Source organism: Vicia villosa, unplaced genomic scaffold (assembly GCF_029867415.1).
Source record: "Vicia villosa cultivar HV-30 ecotype Madison, WI unplaced genomic scaffold, Vvil1.0 ctg.000960F_1_1_1, whole genome shotgun sequence".
In the NCBI taxonomy this organism is placed as follows: Eukaryota; Viridiplantae; Streptophyta; class Magnoliopsida; order Fabales; family Fabaceae; genus Vicia; species Vicia villosa.
Window position 1 is genome coordinate 148,688 of NW_026705431.1, and position 18,948 is coordinate 167,635.

An 18,948-nucleotide genomic window follows, 5' to 3' on the forward strand; every position below is an offset into this window, starting at 1 on the left:
AACACTTGGTGATAGTGATCAAATTGACGGTGATTCAATATGTGATGGATTGTGATGTTTATATAAGTTCTTAATTCACAATCTTAACACTCGAATCGTTGATCAATTTGCTATTATAACCAAATATGAACAGAACGTAAATGAAAAGGTAAAAGCGACAAGAACACGATATTTGTTTAGGCAGTTCGTCGATCGTCCTCGCTACGACTACATCTGCCCCCAATTCCAAATTGAAATTGGGTAATCTTTCATTAATGTTGAAAGTAGTATATACAAAGAAGATAACAAAGCGATAAACCATAAACCAATTATGTCGATCCTTTGAATCTTCTTCCCCCTTAATCTTGAATCAGATCAAGGTTATCCAAGAGCTTCACTTTGATCCCTTTCTGCAGTGTCTTCAATTCCCTCGAACCCTTGTTCTTCAATCTTCACACTCAGCCGGATCCTCGATGAAACCTCTTGATAAAAACCCCCAAGAAACACCTATCTTGGAGGACAAAACCCGCAGATTTTATTCACCAAAAACCCCACAAATCTTCACCCACTAGGAATCTTCAATTCCGTTCCATGGACGTTATCGAACTCGATCACTAACCCTCAACGCAAGAATGATTATGTGTAATTGCGTTGGAGATGACGAAGAACGAAGATGAGAAGCCTTTGTGTATCTTTCAGTCGTTGGTGTTTTTTGTAATAATGAACCTTGGACAATATATATGATAGCTTAACAGTTGGAGATGAGAGAAACAGAATTTTTGACTTTCTTGATCAGTTAGGTCGACCTCTTTTAGTGCTTAGGTCGACCTAGCAGAACTTGCAGAATTTTGCTCCCAGTTAGGTCGACCTGTTAAAGGAGTAGGTCGACCAGAATCCTCTTCTGATGCATTCTGGGGACATTTTCTCAGATTAGGTCGACCTAGTTGTTGTGTAGGTCGACCTAGCAGACTGGTATGTAGATTTCATCAATTTAGGTCGACCTAGATGATGTGTGAGTCGACCTAGCAGAAGTATATGGATTTTTCTCCATTTTAGGTCGACCTGGGTTGATGGTAGGTCGACCTAACTCTGCTTTTCTGCATTCTTCTTGTTTTGCTTGTGTTGAGTCGACCTATATGCATAATAGATCAACCTGTTCTGTCATGAGTGATCAATGCTTACTTTTCTTTGAGTTTTCTGCTTCCACCTTGTTGCTTGTATGCTTATTGAGTTTGCCATGAATCAAAAACATCTTTGTGATTGTAATCTTGTATTCACACATTGGACCGAGGTATCATCGCGCAGGGCGGTCCAGAGGCGGTTGTAGTCGTGGAAAGAATGGTCGGTGACGCGGGCGGTGCGGCAGCATATACCAGGCATAGGAGGTTCCAGGGCGTTAGGGTTAGGCATACTCAGTAGGGGGTTCCGGTTTATTTTTCTTGGACTTTATTGTATTCGGTTTGTATTTCTTGACATTTACGTACATTTTCGCACACTATTAGTATTTTATTCGGATTATATTTCATTTATATCAAGCACTGTTTACTGCAAGTGTTTTTGTTTAATTAAAAATACGGGACTAAACGTTGTTTAGAAAAACACAAAAATAAAACAATTTCTGCATATTTCGGAGATGTATCTCCGAAATGATTCAAAAATGTGAAAATGGTGTTTTCGAAAATGCATCTCCGAAAACATGTTTTCGGAAGTGCATTTCCGAATTCTGAAAAAATTTTGAAAAAAAAATTACTTCGAAAATGCATTTCCGAAGTAGGGGTATTTTTGGTTTTTCGCTGGAGATTCTCCCCATAGAGGGGTCTCCAAAGAAATTCTTTAAATTATTTGAATTCATTCATTTACAAGTATACTCAATCCAACCTGCAATAACCTATAAAGTTTTGGTTCGGATATTGGGTTTGAGTTTTGCAATTCACGGACCCGTTGACCCAACTCATTGATGTGATATTGGTAATTTCTTATTTTATATTATTATTTTAAATAGAAATATAAATTTTTATCTCTGTACTAACCATAATTTTTTCAAAAATGTTTTATTCTCCACCAATAATATATTAGATCAATGAGTTACGTAATTCTAAGACTAAATGTTACTGTATTTCTTATTTTCTTTTGTATGATTTTCAACTTACGTATTTTATAAAAATAATGTGTCTTGTGGAATATACTATTATCCAGTGTTATGTCATGTAGATGAATATTATTAGATATTATATGATGTGTTTTATACATTTTGTATGTTACAAATGAGTATAAATATATTAAATTGTGTTACAATATTTTTAAATTGAAAAAATAATAATTTTTTTAATTTGAAATACAACCCACGAACCCAACCCAACATATAAATTAACGAGTCGGTCTGGGTCGGTTTGGATAATGAAACTGGGGTTGGACAACGAACCTAACTCATTAATATTTAAACCGATTGAATAACGGATTAGGCCAAACCCGATTCAATCCAACCCCTAATCTCAATCCAAAACCCATGAACTGTTGCACAATTAGGTTGACATACAAAGCGGCACAGGGTATACAAAAGTCCTATAAAAATGAATGTTTCAAATAATTAATATGGTTTAGGGTCTGTTTGTTTCAGCTTTAAAAAAATGGTTTTTTTCTTTGTATTTTTGAAAATAGATTTTTCAAAACCGTTTTACAAAATATTACAAATTTATTTATATTTGTTTTTTCTAAAATGAAACACTAATTTTGACATCCTATAACTTAAACATACACTATAAAGACCAAAACTTAGTCAAAATCGCTATTTTTTCAAAAAGTTGTATTTCAAAATTGATTTTTATGAAAATCTATTTGAAATAGCTTCAAAATTAAGTGATTTTTTAAAATTTTGATATCCAAACAAAATTAAGTGATTTTTGAAACTATTCAAACAATTTTTATTTGAAACTTTTATAAAAAGTTTCTTTGTAAAAATTTTTTTCACAAAATTATATAACACCATAAAAATCATTTTTAAAAAAGTCAAAACAAGGATCCTTAATTGAGCTAATTCTTTGGAATTAGAAACTTATGTATATAATTTTTATGCAAATGACAATCTAGCATGCAAATCTAGAGAAAACCCATACTGAATTCTTTCTCTAGACAATCTAGCATGTAAATATTTTATGCAAATGATGCTCCAAAATATGATACATAACAATATACTTCTTTCTATGTGATGGAGAGATGTTATTAGAAGATATGGGCTTGCTTGTTTTAGTTTTTAAAAAAGAGATTTTTCTATAATACTTTTAAGTTGATTTTTATAAAACTTCAAAATTTTAAAAAAAATTAATGCATTTTTTTTCGAAATTTATAACTTTTTAAAAAGATGTCGCAAAAATAATTTTATGAAAAATCATTGAAATTAGTTTGAATTTTAAGTAATTTTTTGAAATTTTAATATTTAAAAATAATTATAGCAAAATGATGAAATACCTAAACTAGCATTGAAAAAATGGTTTAAAATAATTTTTATTAGAAACTTTTTTTAAAAAAAAATTATAATTTTTCTTAAAACAAAAATATGTATTACTAAAAAGAATAATTATTCAAAAAATAAATAAAACATACATGTCCATGATATTTGTTAGAATAATTATTTACAAATTTTCCTCTCCAATAATACATATTACTTTGTACTCCTCACTGCATAGTGCGGTCGTTTCAATGCAATCAATAAATCTTTGATTATATGCACATTTTTTTCATTTTTGCTTTCTACCTGAAGAAAGTCCAAATTGTTACAAAATAGTAGAAAACTGGGAAATAGTTGCATCATCAGAAATATGAGATAAAGACATACTGGTAAATAGTATTTTATTAAAATAATAAAGTCAACCTGAACTAACAGATGATTTTGAGAGTACCTGATGTGAGCAGTGAGGTTTAACCAAACACATAGCAATGTGAAAACAAAAGTGAACCACAAACTAATAGAGAATGAAGTTTTGCTAATAGATGGATCAATTGATCAAACAACATATAATTAAGTGAAAAATTAGTGTTTGATTAAAGAGATTAATTGACATGCCCTATTAATATAAAAAATATCATATGATTGTTGTATCACAACCATTCGTAGGTGATGCTTTAGATGTGATTAAATTAAAAGTAAAATATTTATAAAAATTTAACATTTATGATTAATTAGCTTAATCTTTCTTACGAAACTGGCTTGTAAGGTGAGTGGTGTCACTTTTTATAAATTTTTTGTGGACTCTATCTTTAACCAATGTGTACTTGGATTTTTTTCCAATACACCTCTCACGCCCAGTACTATTAGGTTTGGTCCGTGAATATAAACGGTGGGTGGCCCGAATTTTCAATACGTGGGACTTGGTTTTTCCAACACACCCCCTTACGTCCAACATTATTGGATTTGGTGCGCATATAAATTGTGGGTGGCCCGAATCGATAAACTTGTGATACCATGATTGAATTAGAGTTTGACCTAACTCATCCCTACAAAACTGACTTATAAAGTGATGGATGTCACTCTATAAATCATTTGTGGGTTCTATCTTTAACCAATCTGAGACTTAGATTTTTCCCAATACACTCCCCCACGCCCATCACTAGTAGGTTTGGTGCGTGAATAAAAACGATGGGTGGCCCGAATTTTTGATACGAGGGACTTGGTTTTTTCAATACACCCCCTCACGTCCAATACTATTAGGCTTGATGTGTGGATATAAACGGTGGGTGACCCGAATTTTCGATACGTGGGATTTAGTTTTTCCAATATACCCCTTTACGCTCAACACTATTGGGCTTGGTGCGCATATAAATTGTGGGTGGCCCGAATTGATAGACTTGTGATACCATGATTGAATTAACTCATCCCTATAAAACCTGCTTGTAAAGTGATGGATGTCACTCAATATATCATTTGTGGGCTCTATCTTTAACCAATCTGAGACTTAGATTTTTCCCAATACACTCTCTCACACCCATCACTATTAGGTTTGGTGCGTGAATATAAACTGTGGGTGGCCCAAATTTTTTATACGTGGGACTTAGTTTTTTCAATATACCCTTTCACGTCCAGCACTATTAGGCTTGGTGTGTGGATATAAACGATGGGTAGCCCGAATTTTCAATACGCGGGACTTAATTTTTCCAATACACCCCCTTGAGTTCAACACTATTGGACTTTTTGAGAATATAAATGATAGGTGGCCCGAATGGATAGGCGCGTGATACAATATGATAGAATTAAAATTTAGTCTAACTCATCTTTACAAAACTGATTTGTAAGATGAAAATTGTCACTCTATATAAATTATCTGTGAACTTATTTTTTTTTCCCAATATGTATCAGAATTCTGGATTAAATAGGTATAGTAAAACATAAGACATTATAGCACTTGATATATGGCGCATTTAGGTTTGTACTTCATATATGAAGTTCTAAAGTAGGGGTGATCGCGGTGCGGTTTGGGCGGTTTTGACGAAAGAAATCATCCGAACCGCAAGAGAAAAAATCGTGCGGTTTGGTTTGGTTTGGTTGACGTTTAAAAAAAATCCGAACCAAACCAAACCAACATAATGCGGTTTGGTTCGGTGCGGTTGGTTCGGTTTTTTAGAATTATTTTATTGAACCATTCATATACATATAGATGATAACATAACTTTGTATTTAGACATTCATACACTATTAAATAACAACAAAACCCGTCATATTTTAACATTAACTTTCTATTTAATATGTAAAATTTAAATTAGACAAAAGTGGAATAATAAACATAAAATAATAGTATAAAACAATATAAAAATTATTAGAATGAAACAAAAAAAATAGAAGATACGAGAGATTAGTGAAGGTGAAAAAGAAAAAACAAAAGAGTTGAGAGATTAGAGAAGAAGATGTGCGATAAAAACGAAACTGAAATAGGGAACATTTGCCTAAAAATGAGAAGGTGAAAAAGAAAGATTATAAGAGAGTAGAGATTATAGAAAAAGAGGGAAGATGTATGTGGCAAAGAAGACGCGATAATGCTATTAGAGATTTGAAAAGATCGGGACTAAAAACATGTGTAAGGACGAGAAAATTGTTCGTAATCATAAGATTAAGGTATTATAGATTTATGTTTGGGTTGGATGTGAGTTAAGTAAAAGTTAGGTTGTAACATAATGCGGTTTGATTCGGTTTGGTTCGGTTTATAAAATACAAACCGCAAACCAAACCGAACCATGCGGTTTTGTTAAAAGATGACCCAAACTAATCCGAACCAAATGCGGTTATTTGCGGTTTCGGTTTGGTTTGGTTTGGTTTGCGGTTTTCTATTGGGTTGGTTTGGTTTTGATCACCCCTATTCTAAAGGATAGATGCTCCCGTATAAGGAAACAAGGCAATGGATCAAAAGATATTAGAGGAAGTAGTGTGTAGCCCAAAATGCAAAAAGGTTCATGACCTAACATTCTACTAGTGAAGATGTAGTAGAGCTTGATTATTGAAGGAAGGTGGTTCATTACCATCATGATGCTAGATACAAGAACAACAACAAATAAATAAGCAATATTCTACTAAGTAGCTTCAGTTATATGAATTAACTTTGGCCATAATAATTTATTTACTATGATGTTTTTATCCAAAACCTTAATCTTAATTTATTTAGTACCATGTTTTTATCCAAAATCTTAATCTTAAGATTTTTTTAATAACTTCTCTTATAATTTTTGTCTTCTTCTAATTATTTGACTCTTATCCATCTAATCTACTCTCCTTCCCACATAATTTAGAAATCTTTTCAATAGATATTCAAACCACCTAAATCTATTTTCAACAATCTTTTCTACCATAGATGTTACCCTAACATTCTTAAATATTGTCATTTCTAATTTTATTCTATCTAGTCTTACCACACATCCAACGCAACCTCATCATCTCTGCAACACTTTATTCTCGTGTTGATTTTTAACCGCCTAAAATAGTGTGATAAAAATTTTCCTTCAACTTGAACGATACCTGTGCTACACAAAATCCATGAAACTCTCCTCCATTTCAATAACGCAGCTTGAATTCGAAGATTTACGTTCCCTTATATTTTTCTGTCATTTTCTATTACACACCTAAAATATTGAAACCGTGTGACATGTATGATGATATGGTCTACAACTTTAATCTATTAAGGTAGAAATATTTCTTCTTTTTTTTTCTAGAAAGTTCCATATTTCATTTTGTTTGAATGAATAGGTGAAGTAAAAATAAAGAAACCAACAGAAGACATTCTAGCTTTTGATATATGGCGCATTTAGGTTGTACTTTATATAGGAAGTTCTGAGGATAAATTGCCACATGATCTGATGCTCCTGAATCAGGAACCAAGGCAATGGATCAAAAGATTTTTGAGGAACTAGAGTGTAGCCAAAAATGCAAAAATATTCATGACTAACATTTTGCCAGTGAAGATGTAGGGTTTGATTATTGGTTGAAAGAGGTGCATCACTAGCATCATGATGCTAGATAGCTGATAAAATTAGGTTGTTACAGAGGTCAAAGGACAAAGTTCATATCAAACCTATGGTGAGAATTGAACGATTGACAAGCAGGGTGAAAACCACTGCAACTAATGTTACAGCGTCTTCTTCCTTGTTCAAACTTCAAACTGAGAAAGACCAACATTAGAACAGTTACTGTAAATTGAGGCAGCACCATAAAACAAAGATTTGTCATTAATCTTATCAGGTGGAGAAGAAACATTCACATATAATACATAAACAGTAGATTCTATCTGCTTCTTGAATAGAGCTTCTTCAGCTAGGAAAGCTTGTATGTCAACAAAACATAAATATATGGTTACATTATTCAGAATACAGTTGACAAGTGTTAAAAAATCTGCATGCATTGCCTTACACATACATTACAAAGATGTAAGTGTGGTACAAACTAGCAGATGATAACCATGTAAGAATCTCGCGACAAGAATCACAGATTGCTGGAAAAATCACCAGATTCAAGGTTAGTAACACGAGAAACAATGAAACAAACCTTGCTCAGAGCTCACTCACCCTTGCCCCTTACATTTCTCGACAATGCTTACTTAAGCCACGAGGACCTTTTGTTGGTTATGCCAGGCTACAACGTCTTTATAAGCCAAGTTTCCCCCGAAAATGTCCAAGGCGCTTCCGACGGTAACATCGACATTTTCCATTCCAGCTGTTTTTATCCTCTCTAAATCATCCATCACAGTCACACCACCAGCGTAAGTCACAGGAATCTGACAATATAAAAATGCATCAGTAATATGCACGCTTCACATGAAATGAAATCAAGGATATTGCTACCAACCGGTGAATAGTTGCCAAGCAAAGCCACGAGCTCTTCATCGATTCCCAGCCTACAAGGAGTAATCATTCACCATCAGAATTTATGTCTTTGTATGTAATTAAATACCGTTAGACATTAAAAGTTGTTACTTACTTCTTTCCTTCAACATCAACACCATGAACCAGAAACTCGTCGGCAAAGTTGGCAAGAAACTGCATTACTTCAGCGTCAAGTGATACGTCACTGAACTTCTGCCATCTATCGGTGACAATTGCATATTTACCTTCCTGAGCACTCGAAACCATAAGTGCTCGAAAATAAATGTTCGATTAAATGATCAAATGCACTGAAGAATTGGGACCCTTAACATCATATATTGTTTTGTTAACATGCATATCAAATTATGAACACGTGAAATAGCATTGTGAATCGAATGCTTAGCCTATTATTTAAATATTTCTTCTTTCTGTTTCTCCATGCATTACCTTTTTTCTTCAATGCAATTCACTTTCAAATATAAAGAGAAAAATTTGTACCTTTTTTCTGCAACTGAGATCCAACACAAGCCTCTCTTTTCCAACAATGCGAACAAGATCTTTAAGTCTTTCAAGATCCATTTGTCCATTGTTGAATACATACTGTAATGATTGAATCAATAAATACATGGATAGAAATGGAATAACTTCCTATTAACAAATACCACGTGTTTTTCCCATAATGTAATTGATAGGTTGCATAGATACAGATCAAGATTAGCGACCATGCAAACTGATGTGCTTTTCTTGCGACTTAGGAATATATGTTCTTTTCTTTGACCCCTAGGCCTACTTCTAGAGTGACTTCAACTCTCCCAGTTCTGACTTATTTCCAGATTCCTCTAAATCTATTCTCTGTCCCTTCTTATAATATCACAGCCTAACCCCGTCAACAAACTAAGGCTAGCTAACTAACTATGATTGGCTAGCTAACAAAGTAACAAACCACAATCACCTTTCGTAAAAGTTGAATAACCCAAAGGAGAGAAGATATATAACTTACAGATGTCACAATGACATGGCTTGCTCCTTCCTCAATGTAACTCAAACAATTGTCAGAATTTATTCCACCTCCGACTTGCAAACCGCCTAAATTGTACCATTCATCGACAACAAGTTTAGTACAGGAAAAATGTAAAATTTTAAAAGATATCATCATCCATGAAAGACAAAGGCAATGCAAAACAACTTGAAAGCATTCTCTAGAGTTATACTAGTATTGACAAATATAAGCACGAAGTCAATCATTTTCATGGTTAACCACAATACGAAGTTCAATATCCTAAAAACACCCAATAAAAAATTCTCAACAACAATAAAAAAAAATGTATAATTTCAAATTAGTCATATCACTTATGTCATGTAACTTCTTCATTTTTTTAAAATTGGGTTTCAAATTTGATGCATGGTCATTGATTATCATTCTACACAAACACAAGTGTCATACCCATCTCATTAGATTTATGGTTACAAATTTCCTTACTTCTAGTCAGTGTTGTCAAATATCGGTAACGGGAAACAGCGGTGACAGATTTTTTGACAACCTCTATAGTCAATTTGCGAAGTATGGTGTTTTATGACAGCTTAAAAGTGTGGGATTTTGGCTTTCTTCCATATGTAACATTATTCGATAAACTGAGAGTGCAATACCTCCTAGATAGCTATGAAGCACGGTCACTGTGGAACACGGTCCTGACGGTGAGACATCGACACCAATAATGATTTTTAAAAAATGAATAAATTAAATATAATCACAAGTGTCGGTGTTGGTTTCGGACACCAAAACTAACACTAATACGGACACACCTTTTTTCAGAGACGTCATTACTACAAAGCTATCTAGCTATGAAGTACGGTCACTGCGGAAACACGACACAAAACATCGGCACTGATAATAATTCTAAAAAATGAATAAGTTTAACTTAATCACAAATGTCAGTGTCAGTTTCGAACCCAATACCTTTTTTTTTCCAGAGACGTCATTACTACAAAGCTCGATAGGTAGTAAGTCAAAATTAATCATTTTTTCATAATCTTCTAGTGACATTTATTAAAATTGAAAACTAATATAAACAATCAAAATCACCTTCCACCAAGCATCACATTCAAGAAACAAAAATATTGTCATCAAACTAGAAATACCAGGATAAGCATGCAAAGCCTCAAGGGAAGCAGCTCTACTCAAAGGATCAGCACCAAGCATGATAACATGACCCCCTTTAAGTCCATCTTCTTTATAAAGCGCAGCATACTCAGCAGCTGATTTATCAGACTCAAAATTGGTAACCGGATCCGACCCATCATCGCCTTTCAAATCTTTCAGCGTTGACCCAACAATCTGTTTCACTTTCCCCTGCAACAAACACAATGAGTAAACCTTAGCAGCAAATTCAAATCACATTCCCCCAAAAATCAAACATAAAAATAGCTCCTTTTTGTATGAATTGGGAATAATGTATAGTCAGTTAAAGGGTTACCTTGTGAATGTCGATGCAGGGGCGAAATTGAACGGCGCATTGGATTGAAGGTAGTGATTTTCCTGTTGTTGAATAGAGAAAGAGGGTTAGAAATTAACATGAGAAAGAAAGGGTTGATAGAGAGAAGAGAATGGAGGAAGAGAGAAGTTACTGGAATTGAGGGTAAGAGAACGAAGATGATTGGAGCGGTGAAGTGGAGAAAATGCGAAAGGTCTTATGGAACAAGAGGAAGTGAGATTGCGCATTGAGTGAATGAGTTCGAATAGTAAGGGTGCAGCGGCGATTATTGTGGTGATGGAGCTAAAGTTGACACAAGGGAAAACTAGAAGGTGTTCATGTGTGACTGTCAACCCGAAGACACTAAAACATAAACTAACTCGGCATCGGCGAAGAGGAGGGTTTATTAGTTCCTAACCAAATTAGAATATCAACTAGATTATAGTGTTTGATTTGAACATTTATTAAGTTCGGGCAAGAACCCAAACCAAATCAATAAAATTTAATAACAACTAGTAAAGGATTTGTGCGACCTGTGCGTTCGCACAGTTCGTGCAAAGTTGATATAAATATTAAATAAATATTATATAATTATGGATAAAAAATCATATATAAAAATATATATGAATTAAGTGGAAAAAATTTAAATAATGATTATCATATAAATATTAATTTAATTTATCAGGATGTAGTTATTGTCAGAATATACATAAAAATTATGTTGAAGAGTATATGAGAATGTGGTGTAATATGCTGCACAGAGAGACATAATTGTATCAACAATTAACTTTTTTTCTATTTATAAAAGGTGCAATGCTCGTGTGTTCGCCACGCCTCACACCCATGATTTTGCAAGGCAGGGGCAAGGTTTTACAACTCGTGTGTCCATTTATAAAAATATTTGTAATTTATTTCTATTTATAAAACTTCTCTCCACTCTCTCTATTAATCTCCTAAAATAATATTTATTACTTTCCTATTTTTTAGTTAATTGAAAACGATAAAATATACTAATAAATATTAATAATTAAATAATTATTATTATTAAATAAATAAAACTCTATAAAAACTACTTCTTCCAATCATAAATCCACGTTTTTTCCAAATCATGATCTCATGTTCCAAATCATAAACTCATTCTGACTCTGTTTGGTAAAACATGTTTTCGAGCTTATAGCTTATGTCTTATGTCTTATAAGCTCATATGATAATTTAGACTCGTTTGGTAACGGTCTTTTCATCACGAGCTTATAGCTTATTTTTCAGACGCTATTTTAAATAGCGTTTTAGCTTATGTCTTATAGCTTATTATTTTTTCTTCCTTTTTTATCCTTAATATTTTAATTAATATCCATTTTTAACCCTTATAATTTATTTTAATTTAAAATAAAATAATTATATATTAAATATCTTTTATGTCATTTTACATTTATAAGTTAATTGAACCGCTAATTTTACCAAACACTTCAATTAGCTTATAAGCTATCAGTCTCAACCATCCGCTATAAGTTATAAGTCATCAGTCATCAGCCATCAGTCATAAGCTATAAGCTATCAGCTAGCTTATCAGTCAACCGCTATTTTTACCAAACAGATCTTTATTCGTAACTCCTCCACCAAAATGATATAAATTCATCTCATCAATATTCAAGATTACTTTTATTACATAATATCAAGGTTTATTCAATGGTACTTTCTGTAATTACTTTCATTGATAACATTCATGCCGGAAAGATTGATTGGAATTTGAAGATTCGAATCATTCGTATGTGGACTCAACTTGAATTCAAAAATCCATCAGAGACAAATAGTTTTGAGATGATTTTACTTAATGAAAAGGTATACATATTTTATATTTTTTTATTTCATAATAATATTTACAATCTATATTTTTTTTTTTGCATTTTTATCTTTCTTTTTCATTGTAGTATAGAAAGATTCAGGTCACGGTAAAGAAAGGACTTATCACACAGTTTCAAGAATCCTTAAAAGAAGGTTATACTTATTTGGGTTAAATATGTTTTTAGTCCCTTTAAATATAGCGGTTTTCAACTTTAATCCTTCTAAATATTTCCTTCAAAGAATGGTCCTCTTAAAAATTTTAATTTTAACTTTTGGTCCCTCACGGCCAAATCGTAGCTAAAACAGTGTCTAATTTCGTCGCTAAATAAAAAACCGTCGCTAAAATCGTCGCTAATTTGTAAAAATCGTCGCTAAATTGCAAGAGGGACTAAAAGTTAAAATTAAAATTTTTTGGAGGACCATTCTTTGAAGAAAATATTTAGAAGGATTAAAATTGAAAACCGCTATATTTAGAGGGACCAAAAACTTATTTAACCCAACTTATTTAATTGAAAACTTCTTAGTTACCAGAAATAAAATGAAATTCAAACCAACAACACACAAGTTCAAATTTAACTTCATGGGAGCTACAAAGTGCAGTAAAATAGTTGCGAATGAAATTCCAACAAATCATTTTGATTTTGTTGCTTTGTCAGACATCCTCTCTACTACAAATGATGATAAACTATTTGGTATACATCTTTTGTTATATTATTTTATATTTACTTTCACATTTATTTATAAATTTACAAATCAAATTGTATAATTCATTAGACTCAACTTATTTGTACTTTTTCCTTAAATTTAACAGACGTGATTGGACATATTGTCGAAAAGAACACCATCAAAGAAACTAAAAAGAATGGAAAAAACTTCAAGCTCATTGAAATTGTCCTTGAAGATTTAGAGTAAGATTTAATAATGGTTTATCACTATATTTAATTACATAACTTAATTTATGGTATATATTTTTTTCTTTTTACTAATCACATATTATCACACAAGCAAAAGAATAAATTGCACTTTATGGGGAATTTATGCTTAGCGAATGCAACAATATCTTGAAAATCACAGTGAATCTGATCCTAAGTTAAAGAAATTGAATGATAATTTTGATATTTTTTTCTCAATGTTATTCGCTATACTTATTATTATTATTTTTTTATTTTGTCCAACTATGTTTAATGTTTCTTAACAGGAATAATGGAAATTTCAAATGTCTTATTTGTTTCTAAGATGTTCTTCAATGCTGACATCAAGGAAATCAATGAATATAAGCTAAAGTATATATCATACATATTTTATCAATCTATTATTATTTTAATCAATTCCTAAATCAATTTGATAAATAATTTTTTTAGGAGTTTTTAATATCTATTTATATGTTAATTTCTTAAAAAATAATTCAATATTTCAGAAGTGTTTTATTTCAATTCTCGCAAAGATCATTGAGGTGCTAAATTTATACAAAAAATTGTTTTTGAAAAGTGCATGTTGATGGAAACAATTATTACTGTGATAATTGTAAAGGAAAAGAGAAAGCTATACCAAGATATACAACATACCTATTAAAAATTAACATTTAAATATTCTAAATTTTACGAAATTTATCTATTAAATTTATATTTATCTTTTAAGTTGATTTTATATTTGTTATTAATTCAACATAACATCCCCGTGCATCACACTGGTAGACGTCTAGTTATTGGTATTAATCTTATTAGTCATTATAAATCTCCCACTTATGGTTTATTCACATTTATTTATCATCATTTATTTGTCATAGTTTGTTGTAAAACTCAAATATATCTTTAACTATTTATTGATATTTATGATTGAATTGGATAATTGATAGTAATTAACAACAAATTAAAGACATCACATATCAACCACAATTGATAATTAATTACTAAATTTATATTCTATTTTTACAAGACCAATGATTTATAAAACAAATTAAATTAAAAATTTATTTTGTCTTTAACATTTTTACATTTGAAAAATTTTATTATAATTCTATTTTCTTTAATTATGTAATAGATTATATTATTTACATAAGATTTAAACAATAAATTGTTGCTAATATTTTTAATAAAATATAAACTTATAAATATATTTATACTTTTTATATTAATATTTATCAATATTAATTTAATAAAATTTAGCCGCGCATCGCGCAGGTGGACTTCTAGTGTGCATATATATATATATATATATATATATATATATATATATATATATATATATATATATATATATATATATATATATATATATATATATATATATATATATATATATATATATATATATATATATATATATATATATATATATATATATATATATATATATATATATAACTCATATTTTCTTAATTAAATGTTTAATCTTATATTGTAAGAGATTAGAATTAGATAAATTTAGGAATGGATAATGAAATAAAGTAATACATTTAATTGACAATGTAGAATAAGGAGTATAAGAGGTTGTCTAAAATTAGTTTCATCTCAATATAATCTAATTTGAATTTGGTCTAAACATAATTTAAGCATAAGTGTGGAAGATACAGATAAGGTAGGAGTTCTTCTCAATTTTCAGTTAGTTCACCGCTTAAGAGATCGATGAGATCAAGGTGATTGCCACACACAAAGACTTTGAGCAGATTAATGAAGCTGGAAAATTCAAGAAGCAATAATCGAGTAAAGATTTTGCTAAGAGTTTGTCATTAATATTTTATATAAGTCAAGATGACCATTAATGTGGATTATATGATTGTATGAGCTTGTGTGATATTTTTCAAAACATATTGGGAAAACAACGTTCAATGAGAAACCTTGGAGAGCAGAGTAAGCTCCTACGAGGAAAATAGAGTCGAACCACTATACATATTGGTGTACTCTCTCTCTCTCTCTCACCCATTAGTTATTGTATGTGTGGGTAATCGTTTCTTAGTGTAGTTTATCGCTAATTCTTGTTGGTAGAGATTAATTACATAAGTGTAGATTTTGTTAGAATTGAAACCTATTTGTGTTTTAGTGCTGATTATAATCTGCAAACTCTGGTGTTAGAATCCTATAGAAAAATGAATTTTGTAAAGAACACTTCTTGTGAAACTTTGCAATTTATCAATTCAATATAGTTTGTAACATTTTGTTATTGTCTATGAAGAATCTAAAGATAATTGTGGTGTAGTATAATTGCATTTGTGATTCCTTCTAAAATAAGCACAATGTCTTTTTTTTGCAAATTGCTTCCCGCAACGCAAACTTTAAATTTCATTTTCAAAACCTTGAGAATCACCCAACACATAGACATTAACAAGTATGATGTAAATACTTTTAACTTGATAAATTCAAGGGACAACCCTGAATAAAGAAAGAGGTCGGCCATGGCGTGCAACACTAGTATGGATGGGGACAACAAGGAGCAATCACATCACTTGGTAAATTTTTCCTTTTATTGCATATGTAAAACTCACCTTTCATTATAAATGTAATACCCTTTTTCTTAATGAATGAATAAAGCTTCATTAAATTTTCATCCTTATAATCTTAAAGAATAATCATGAATCAAAGGTGCTGTCACAAAATGTTGTAGGTGTACAATTAAAGCAATTAAAACCCCCAAGACAAATGGCTCAGGGATAATGTCGCATACATCGCAAGCGTACGACCAAAGAAATAAAAGTCCCGCAGTCAAAGTCACATTGATAAAAACAACATACCACAAGGTAGATAATCCAAAGGCTAGATGGATGAGATACCAACTCTTGGATGAACACGGTCCCTAGAGACGTCCTACAAAACTTCCAGGTGAAACCTCAAACATTGGAAAATTTCTAGAGAAACAAACTCGGGGAACTAAAACAACATCATAATAGGTAAAAATAATGGTAAGTAAGCATAATAATAAAATGCCAAGAAGCAAAAACCATGAAATTTATTTACAACAAACATTACATCGGATAGATTCAAATCGAACACAAAAAATAAATAAATAGGCAACACCAAAGAAAAAGGAAGTTTCTTGCATTACTCATCCAATATGACTTTCCTATCCTCCTTTGAAGCAAATTCCACCAACAAGCATGTCTCCATGAACAGTTTCTTTTGGTTCCTCAACACTTTCTTCGAAGGAGCAACACTGTCAACATAAGGCTACCAATTTCCTCTTCATATAAGTTTCTTCTAGGATATGCCATCTAATTTACAAACATAAGATCCAACATCTGCCATTAAATGGCTTTGACACTAGAACTTGGAGAATTTGTATGAAAATTTATAAAGCACCACCGACGGTCAGGATATCAATAACATTCAAAAGCCCTAGGACTAGAAGGAATTATTAATTTTAGACGTAGGGACACATGTTGAAATGTACATGCAAAGTGCTGCTAATCACGAGGGAGACATTTGATGCTTATAATCCCAAATACATCAATACCCCATCAAGGCTCTTCATTTTCTTCTTCTAGAGGTCGGACTTAAGACGAACTCGACAAAGCCTCAATTCTACGAGGTATAAATATGGGCTTAAGGGAAACTATTCCGAGCCGTTTGCAAGGCCCTCGAAGGATACCCAATAACAAGTGTTGAACAAGAATGTACACGAAACAAGTGCACTCTCATCCTTATCGAGGAAATACTATCACGTCTTTCGTCACATCTCTCGCCATTTGATATAATTGAACAACAACCCGCACAGAGCCATGAATCACATGCAGACGGTTTTTAACTCCTCGTACTATGTAAAGACTGCACTGTGTCATTTTAGGTATTCAATTCATTCACACTCTCAATTTACTTTTCACTCATCCACTTAATTGGGTGTTGGAGTGCTAACCTTATAAGTTCACCCCCTCTCCACCCCATCATATGTCTGATCCCCCGCACCAAAGGTCTGATCCAATATGTTTGAGCTTCATTTCATTTCATCACTTAATCATTTATCTTTGGTTCCTTAGCGGTATGGATGGCAATTGGATCCATTTCTAGTGGGTATCCGCAAAAAATTACCCATAACGGATAGGATAGAAATCCACAAAATGGGTAGGGGCATGAGCACAGACAATTATTCACGAAAATAAGCGGGTATAAGCACGAGTAAGGATACTTTAGTACCCACCCCGCCTCATACCCTCACAATATATATTTATTTATTTCTATTATTATATACGCACGCATATGCTTATCACTATTAAACTTGTACGTATTTTAATATAACTGTGTGTTTAATTTTTACTCAACAATAACATCCTTTTGTTTTTTTTATGTTATTAAAAACTTAAAATAAAATGATAAATTAGAATTGATCAAACTTTTTATTAGAAATATGGATAAACGAGTGATGGGATTAGAATTCGGTGCCTTTAGAGTGGGAAAGGCACCGTGCCTTTGGGCAAATTAAATTCGTCCGATGAATCAAACCATCCATAACAAGCAACATTTTTCAGAAGAAAAAAAGGTAAACATGTTGTGCATACAACGGAAAAAGACATTGTCACTATTCGCCATTGCATACCTTCGACTAGGGGTGTTCGCGGTTCATAAACTGCATTGAACTGAACCATATAAATAATGTAATTCAGTTTTGGATAATCACATTAATAAAAGTTCAGTTAACTGATAAAACAGTTCTAGTTCAGATATAAACCAATTTAAACTAGCTTGCATATATAAATTGGTTTAAAATCAATTTGTAATTACAAACCAGTTTTATATTATAAATTGAATCAATTTACTTTAAAATTTTATTTCAAATTACGCGTTTTTGAGATTATAGATTACAACAGTCATCAACTTTGCAAAATCCACTAAACCAATTTTTTGGAATCTCATTAAGTTTTGAAAATTTTATATTTATTTATTTAATTAATATAATGTTTATAGTTTATAGTATTAAATAATCACACGGTACAGTAAATTTCATCTGATTGGAGACGCTAGATTTTCTTGCTTATAGACAAACTTTACCGATTACTTAATATATTGAGATTATGAAATTATTAATAAATTATCAAGCTTCTTGAAATTGATTAATGACAATAATAATAAAAATAAAAATAAAACATTGTTTTTATTCATAGGTTCGTTAAAGAAAATCAAATATATATATATATATATATATATATATATATATATATATATATATATATATATATATATATATATATATATATATATATATATTAACACCCCACACATAACTGACTAGTATATTATGCATGAAACGTTAAAACTGATACCGAGTATATACAAAAGCCAAGATACAAGAAGATCCATATCAAAATACAACATGAGATTTTTCATTAAATCAT

The 18,948-nt window shown here is 31.4% G+C and overlaps 1 protein-coding gene across 3 annotated transcripts; it reads right to left on the bottom strand.

Moving 5' to 3' along the window:
• Nucleotides 1-7,665: 7,665 nt before the first annotated feature.
• LOC131632559 (1-(5-phosphoribosyl)-5-[(5-phosphoribosylamino)methylideneamino] imidazole-4-carboxamide isomerase, chloroplastic-like) lies at nt 7,666-11,202 on the bottom strand. 3 transcript variants are annotated; one of them, XR_009293045.1, is made up of 9 exons: nt 10,942-11,202; nt 10,791-10,852; nt 10,456-10,666; nt 9,317-9,402; nt 8,815-8,916; nt 8,432-8,565; nt 8,300-8,348; nt 8,000-8,228; nt 7,666-7,946 (listed from the first exon to the last, which is right to left on the bottom strand). XR_009293045.1 is itself a non-coding variant. In XM_058903297.1 (9 exons), exons 1-8 carry the CDS (start codon nt 11,033-11,035, stop codon nt 8,052-8,054), a joined length of 915 nt encoding a protein of 304 aa, XP_058759280.1. In that variant the 5' UTR covers nt 11,036-11,202; the 3' UTR covers nt 7,666-7,946; nt 8,020-8,051. The 3 variants fall into 3 exon arrangements, 2 of the variants coding, with proteins under 2 accessions (XP_058759280.1, XP_058759279.1); XM_058903297.1 differs by having other exon boundaries at nt 8,020-8,228; XM_058903296.1 differs by having other exon boundaries at nt 7,666-8,228.
• Between the last annotated feature and the right edge of the window lie 7,746 nt (nt 11,203-18,948).